Below are 6349 nucleotides of genomic sequence, written 5' to 3' on the forward strand. Positions count from 1 at the left end.
TCCATGGCATCAGTGTCCTGTGTAGTGCTATAAATAGCTGTCCCCACACCTGGCAGGGCAGTGTGGGGGGTTGGCGGGCAGCCAGGGCCCTGCTACCACCATCAGCCCTGCTGCACTTGTTGCCTGCAACAAACCCTCAGGGCTCCTATTATTGCTGGAGTTCCAGCATGGCCTTGGGAAAACAAGACCCGACTTTGGTCCCTTGGGTTTCCTCTTGGCTTAATTCTCAATCAAAAATTAATATTCTGAGTAATGGGGTTTTTAGCAAATTCCCAGGGCACAGTGGCTTTTCTTTTGCTATTCAGACCTGGAAGGAGTGTCCATCCATGTGAGGGTGGATAAACTCCATGGCTCTGCCAAGTGCCAGGAGTGACAAGATTCCATTTCTCTATGCTGAGCTGGACTAAGACCTCAGGGTCTCCTGGCCCTGTTCTCACCCAGCTGGCAGCCGCACCTCATTCTCCACAGGCGTCCCAAGCCAGGTGCTGCCCTGTAGGGCTTAGGCAGTGCTGAACCCCACTTGTCTCTTGCTGGGGGTTTATATTGGAGGCAGGTGTTTGGTGCCCTTAGGGCTGCTCTGAGGAGGATGGAGAGGGGATGCAGGAGTGAGCTTGGGGATGTACAGAGGGAGGCTGAGCTCCACAGCACAGGGTTGAAAGAAGGTGTGACTAGGAGCCACTGGTGTCCCTGGGCCAGTCCTTCCATGTGACAGCTCTGCTTTGCACCAGGCTCTGTGGAACTGTCCCAGCCACACTCAGTTCTCAGGACTGGCAGCCTCCAGTGGAGCCAGCTGGGCTGCCGGGGCTGATAGTGGGCAGTGGTGGGCGCCAGTGGCCCCTCTTGGGCCTGATAGCAGGGGCCCGTTGGGACGGGTTATCTGGGTGAGCACTCCAGAGGCAGCCGCTCCTTGGCAAGCACTGGGTGCTCAAGGGCAGCCTGTCCCCAGGGGTGCCGCCAGCCGGGCATCAGCACTGGGCTGTGTGCCTGGCACACAAGGTGAACCGAGCTAGCTCTGGGCTTAGCACCTGGGGCAGAACACAGGGACAAGATGCTGCCCTGTGTGCTCTTCCTGGGCAGCCCCCAGCCAGAGCCATGCCCAGCTCCCCAGCTGGACTTTGGAGCCTGACCCGCAGCCAATATTGATTCTTCTGCCCCACGTCACGGCTCTTTTCTCTGACCAAAACAAACTTTCCTATGGCAGCCAAGGGAGCTCCAGAGGCTGCAGCCCACCAGTCCTGGAGCCAGGTAGGGTCCCTACCCTAGCACCAATCATCACCACCAGCCTGGGAAAGGGGCTGGATGCCCAACAGCACAGACAGGGGTACCCAAATCTGCTGAGAGACCCTCGGTGTCCCCCCAGCGACACCACATGGGTACTGGGGGCTCCTTCACACTTCATCCACCACACCAGCTCCTGGGGGAGAAAAAGGCTTTTCTCAGCTCAGTGACTCAACTTCTCCTGCCTTCCTGGCATCCCAGGAGTGGCGAGGAGCAGATTAAACGTGCTTCACCACATCAGTCCCAGCATCCCGGCAGCACAAAGCCCTGGCACAGCTCGATGGTGAGTGAGGGGCCCCAGCCCCAGACCCTGCCCCCACTCCAGCTGTGGGGGGAGCGTTGCCCCTGTCCTACAGCGACAGTTTGATAGTCAGAACCCTAAGGGCTTCATCAAATGGGGGCCAGAGGCTGTTGGGGTGAGCAGTAAATGCCAGGTTGAGTGCTGGAGAGAGTGTTGCTGGATTGTTGCTCCCTGGATAAGGGTCCATCCTCCCTGGGGCCCAGCGCTGCCCAGCCTGCAGGCTGGCTGATTAGATGATGGACAAGTCTAAACATCACTAGAGCTGTGTTGCCCCCATGGGTCCTGACTGCCATAGGTGCTGTACTGCCTATGCCCCTGCCACAGCCCCCTGCCCACTCCTCTTCCACTGGAAACCGCTGCCATATGCCTGAGGACAGCCAGGCAAAACAGGCCCACCAAACCCCTGCAGAGATGAGCTGGCCCCTGCCAGCACCTCAGGATGTCTTGGGGAAGGGTGGGCAGTTCCCCCTCTCCAAGCCCCTGCAGAGCCATTCTGCTGCTCGCCCTGTGCCAGCCAGCCTTGGCTCCCCCCGCCAGCCCCACCAGCACCAGCTGAGGCTTGAATTTCCCTCCGGACAATGGGGAAGGCGAGCTGGGATTGTAACCAGAGCGGGGATAAATAAAGCTGCCCAGAAGTTTCCATTACCCGCACCTCGGGCTTGTGCGGGGGACATCAAAGCTGAGCCCTCTCTGCCCCAAGGTCCTGTGCCCCTAACCCATCTCCCTGGCCCCTGGCCTGCCCTTTCAAAGCCCCTCAGCCTGGCACTGAGGCTCTGGCAGCCGATGGCACCGATACAAATCACCTTCAGAGCATGGAGTGGAAAAGATGATTCGTGACAGCAACAGGAAAACCCTCCTCCTCCTCCTCTTCCTCCTCCTCCTCCTTGCCGGGAGCCAGAAACAGCCCCAGGGAAGCCACGGAGGGGAAATGGATGGTGGCACCCACTGGTACCACCCTCCTGCCAGAGACCTCTGAGCTGGGGTGTCTCTGCACCCTGGCATGGCCTGACATGAAAACCTGCAAACTGGGGAGGGGTCCCATGGGGAAGCCCTTGACCCCCTGGAATCCCTGCAAACAGCACCAGGCTCAGATCAAATACCACATCCATTTATTGGTTTTTCCATTTCTCGCAGCTAATGATCAAAAAAAATTAAAATAAATTACAGAATTAAATAAACACAGATGGATTTTTCCTCTCCCTGCCCCATCCCCACCATCCTCCAAAGAAAGCGTTAGAAGAGTCACTGGATTTGACAACAACAAAACAACCTCTAGGAAAAAGCTACTTGTCAGTGAGTGGTGCTGGGGGGTCCTGCAGCCTCGCCCTCCTAAACCTGGGAGTGTCCCTCCTGCCGCCACACAGCCCTTGCCCCTTACCCGTGAGGCCACTTCTCCTGGCGTGGGGGGCAGACCCTCTCTCTAGACGTGAGTTGGGTTATCCAAGTATGGGTCCGTCTTGGTCATGTGCAGCATGACTGTGGGTGCTTTGTAGTGGCAGTGTCCCCCGCCACAGCTGACCCCACTGCAGGGCTTGCCCCGTGTCCTCATGCCCAGCCGCCTGTTGCACAGGCTCTGCCAGGTCTGCAGCGTTTTAGAGCTCCACACCCATACCCCGCTGGTGATGCCCACCACCAGAGACATGAAAATCTTTAGCATGAAGACAGCCACAGTAGGCACCGAGGCCTCAAGAGAGCAGTTGGCGGCACGGCGGCCAGGCAGATGCAGGCAGCCATGCTCCAGCGCCCGCAGCATCCAGTAATCCACGTTCAGCCGCTCGTAGAAGTAGCAGACAATGACACAGGTGGCTGGGACGGTGTAGAGAATGGAGAAGACCCCAATCTTCACCATCAGCTTCTCCAGCTTCTCTGTGTTGGTGCCACCTGTCTTCATGATCTTCCGGATGTGGAAGAGGGCAACGAAGCCAGTGAGGATGAAGGAGGTGCCGACGACCAGGTAGCAGGAGAGGGGGATGAGGACAAAGCCAGTCAGGGCGCTGACATCCATGCTGCCCACATAGCACAGGCCCGTGAGCTCATCCCCTGCCACCTTCCGCATGGTGAGGATGACAATGGTCTTCATGGCTGGGATGCCCCAGGCAGCCATGTGGAAATAGCTGCTGTGGGCCTCAATGGCCTCGTGTCCCCACTTCTTCCCAGCTGCCAGGAACCAGGTGAGGGTGAGGACAACCCACCAGAGAGAGCTAGCCATGCCAAAATAGTAGAGGATTAGGAAGACAATGGTGCAGCCTGTGCTCTCCAACCCCTCCTGTATGATGTAGAGCTCACCGTTCTCCCGGTCGCAGGCAATGTTCTCAGCCCCGGCCACAGAGCGGATGATGAAGGCCACAGAGTAGACATTGTAGCACATGGAGAGGAAAATGATGGGCCTTTCAGGGTACTGGAAGCGGTGGGGGTCAAGCAGAAAAGTGAGGACGGTGAAGGCAGTGGAGACGAAGCAGAGGGTGGACCAGACAGCCATCCAGATGAAGGCAAAGTCCTTGTCTTCCCGGGACCAGTACACGTCCACTCCAGGGGAGCACCGGGGTGCGCATGAAAGGCTCTTCTCCACATACTGGAACTTCCCGGGGTTGTTGCAAGACCCCATCCCATTGGGTCCCCGTCCCTCAGTAGCGGTGCCAGGTGGCCAGGGCCGAGGGGCCACGGGCAGCATCCCCTGTCCCTTGTGTGGCTCAGCAGCTGAGGCATTTTCAGGGGCCTCCATGCAGAGGGCATTGGGGTCGTTCTTGGTGGGCAACCTGCCACAGTCAAGTGACTCAGGCCAGCCGAAATTGAACTGTTCCATGATGGGGACGCACTTGTGGCGGGCTTGCTCACACATGGGGCGGCAGGCGGGGATGCTGGCGCTCACCTGATCGGTGCACATGGGTGCGTAGAGGGAGCAGAGGAAGAAGCGCAGGTGAACGTGGCAGCCGTACTCCACCAGTGGGGCGAACTCGTGCAGCTTCAGGGCAGCCTCACGCTGGCTCTCGTGCCCCAGCAGGTTGGGCATGCGGGTCAGGTTGTAGCCGATCCCCCGGCACATCGGGATGTCCACGGGCTGGCACCGCGCCGCGCGACCCCGCGGGCCTTCCAGTCCCACCAGCTCCAACCCACGACCGCCCACCCCAAAATGCCACAGCACCCACAGGGCCACCCGCACCCGTACCGCCGCCATCGCCCGCCGCCCGCACCGGCCCCGAGGCTGCTACAGCTCCGCCATCGCCCGGTCACGGTGCCCCCGCCGCCACGGGGCCGATCGCTGCGGTGCTGGAGGCGCCCCGCCGGGGCAGTCCCCGGCCCCGGCCCGCGCCATGCGGCGGCGGCCCCGCCGAGCGCCCCGCGCCGCCCCGCGCCCGCCGACACCGGCAGCGCCCGCCGAGCACTCCCGCCCCGCCCCGCCCCGCCGGGCGTGTCCGGGAGGGGGCCGGACGGGACGGGGAGGGGCGGGGGGCGGGACCCACGCGGGAACCGGCAGCGGGACCCGCGCGCAGCCCTGGAGCTCCCTGGCACGGGGGACACGCGGGCGGGGGAAACGCAGACACGCACGCACGCACGCACGCACACGTGCATAAACAGTACACTTACACAGGTATAGATACACACGTGTGCGCTCTCACACACACCGATGAGCACGTGTCCATGTGCACGCACACGCACGTAACACACACTGACATACACACGCTGCCACACATTAATAAACACACACGTCTACATACACGCATGTGCACACCCTAACGTACACATGCCCACACACACACACACACAATCACACGTTGTCACACACTAAAACACACTAACACACATGCACACACTAACATGCACTCACAGAGACATATCCACACACTAATGTGCACACACACACACATTAACACACATGCCCATACCGTGTGCATGTCCATGTTTACGCACACATACACTCACATGCACATGCCCACACACATGTAGACAAGCACAAACACGCTAGCACACACACACACATACACATACAAGCTGCATACAAGTGCACATATACTCACAGCCAGACACACGTGCATACCACCAGCCAGGCCCCGCACACCCAGAGGGACATGCGCTAGCACATGTGTGCAAACATACACCTGGGCGCAGGATCACATGTGGCCTCACGGCTGCCCAGACCTGCTGGGGTCTGCCAGGCTCCCGTGTGCCCACAGGGTGTGCGTGAGTGGCTGAGCACACCTGGGCACCCCTCAGGGCTTGTTGTCCCTGGGGAAGGCACCCTCTCCCCGCAGGGTGGTGTCCCTCAGTTTGGGAACACAATCTGTCGCTTTGGTGCCACCACTGAGAACTGGGGAGCTCACCGTGCATGGTACATGGTGCGTGTGCCCCTTGGGCTGGGGACGTGGTTGGACAGTGGGGACTCCAGGAAACGGCTCAGCTGCAGTGCCCACAGCACAGGCCAGGAAAGCCGTGTCCCCGGCTGAATGACAATTCAGGGCAGGCACAGAGCAGGGGACAGCAGTGTCACTGGAAGACCAGGGCAGTTCCTGGGAGATGACGTAAGTCAGGGTGGTCAAGCCAGGGCTGCCAGACCCCAAAATCCAATGTCTCACTCACAGGGTGACAAATTACATCCAAGGCATGGTGAGGCGTTACAAACGGTCTGGGGGTGACAGTACCCTTGAGGACAGGCTGTCCTGCCCAGGCCCCCATCAAAAGGCACCACCAGCAGCTACCTGCTCCTAGGAGCTGCCGATCCCAGGTGAGCCTAGGTTGCTCTGTGCCATCTCCTGCACCCGTTTTGGAGCAGCT

General features: G+C 59.9%; 1 protein-coding gene across 1 annotated transcript; it reads right to left on the bottom strand.

The window, feature by feature from the left end:
• Positions 1-2758: 2758 nt before the first annotated feature.
• FZD9 (frizzled class receptor 9) lies at positions 2759-4981 on the bottom strand. The gene has a single exon (XM_063402294.1). It carries the CDS (start codon positions 4752-4754, stop codon positions 3000-3002), a length of 1755 nt encoding a protein of 584 aa, XP_063258364.1. The 5' UTR covers positions 4755-4981; the 3' UTR covers positions 2759-2999.
• Positions 4982-6349: the final 1368 nt, after the last annotated feature.

Source organism: Prinia subflava, chromosome 8 (assembly GCF_021018805.1).
Source record: "Prinia subflava isolate CZ2003 ecotype Zambia chromosome 8, Cam_Psub_1.2, whole genome shotgun sequence".
NCBI lineage: Eukaryota > Metazoa > Chordata > Aves > Passeriformes > Cisticolidae > Prinia > Prinia subflava.